This window comes from Malurus melanocephalus, unplaced genomic scaffold (assembly GCF_030028575.1).
Source record: "Malurus melanocephalus ecotype Western Australia unplaced genomic scaffold, MMel_1.1 scaffold_6760, whole genome shotgun sequence".
In the NCBI taxonomy this organism is placed as follows: domain Eukaryota; kingdom Metazoa; phylum Chordata; class Aves; order Passeriformes; family Maluridae; genus Malurus; species Malurus melanocephalus.
Genome location: NW_026629990.1, coordinates 1 through 1,372, shown reverse-complemented (window position 1 = coordinate 1,372; position 1,372 = coordinate 1). Strand labels below are relative to the sequence as shown.

At 38.4% G+C, this 1,372-nt stretch overlaps 1 protein-coding gene across 1 annotated transcript; it reads right to left on the bottom strand.

The window, feature by feature from the left end:
• Nucleotides 1–243: 243 nt before the first annotated feature.
• HOXC6 (homeobox C6) lies at nucleotides 244–840 on the bottom strand (the record flags this gene model as incomplete). The annotated part of the gene is made up of 1 exon (XM_057389478.1): nucleotides 244–840. A coding segment is annotated over exon 1 (543 nt), but the record flags the coding sequence as incomplete, so codon positions are not given.
• Nucleotides 841–1,372: the final 532 nt, after the last annotated feature.

Sequence of the window (1,372 nt, the reverse complement as noted above, 5' to 3'; positions counted from 1 at the left end):
GGAAATAAAGGAAGAAAATAAAGAAAGGCGGAAATACGTAAATACAAAAATAGACACGATAAAAAAATTAACGGAATAAAGAAAGAACCAAGGAAAAAATCAACAAAATAAAGAAAGTAAACACAATAAAAAAATCAACGAAATAAAAAATCAATGAAATAAAAGAGTAACGGAATAGAAGAGTAACGGAATGAAAGAGTGAGGAAATGAAAGAATGAGGAAATAAAAGAGGAAGGAAATAAGAGAGGAAGGAAATGAAAGAGTAACGAAATGAAAGAGCAAGGAAATAAAAAAATAATAAAAAATTAAAAATTTAAAGGATTTCAAACCCGAACAAACACATAAATAATGAAAAATCCCTCTCCCCTTACCACTGTGCGAGTTCATGCGCTGCATCCACGGGTAAATCTGAATCCCGCCGCTTTTCTGCTCCTGCGCGGCCGCTSCCGCGCTTCCCCCGCGGTTCTGCTCGCTCGGGAAATCCTGCGCGATGGCGGAACTTTGCGCGCCGTGAGGCGCGGAGCTCTGGCGGCAGCTGCTCAGCACATCCTTGTCCTGGTAGAAAGCGTTGGAGCCGTAGTCGTAGGGAGCTCTCCCCGAGCCGAACACCACGTTGTCCTGGGGCGCGTAGAAAGGCGCGGAGTAYAAGCGGTTCTGCGCCACTCCGTAGCTGGAGAAATGGCGCACGGGGTCATAGGCGCTCGAGTTCAGCGCCACGTTGGGCAGCACCTCCTGCGCGCCGCCGAGGTGGCACGGCAGCGACGGGTTCGTGAAGTACGAATTCATCGCCGCCACCACCTCCTAGTTTGTTTTTTTAATTTTTTTTGCTATTTTTTAAATTTTTTTACAATTTTTTCCTGATTTTTTTGGTGTATTTTTCCTTATTTTTGTCTATTTTTCCTTATTTTTCGTCTATTTTTCCTTATTTTTTATGTATATTTATCCTTATTTTTATGTATTTTTCCTTATTTTTTATATATTTTTTCCTTATTTTGTATATTCTTCCTTATTTTGGTATATTCTTCCTTATTCTTGTATATTCTTCCTTATTTTTATATATTTTTCCTTATTATTTTCCTTATTTTTTTCCTTGTTTTATCTGTTTCCCCCTTAATTTTTAAAATTATCCTTCCTTATTTTCTAAATATTTTCCTTTAATTTTTTCTCTTCTTCCTTAATTTCTTCTATTTTCCCCTTAATCTTTTCTCTCTTTTCCCTGAATCCCTCAATCTCTCTCTCCTCAATTTTCCTCTCCCTTTCCTCAATTCTCATCTATTCCCCCCTCAATCTTTATCAAATCCCCCCTCAATTTTTATCTCTTTTTTTCCCCTCAATTCTCATCTATTCCACCTCAATTTTTCACCTCTTCTCC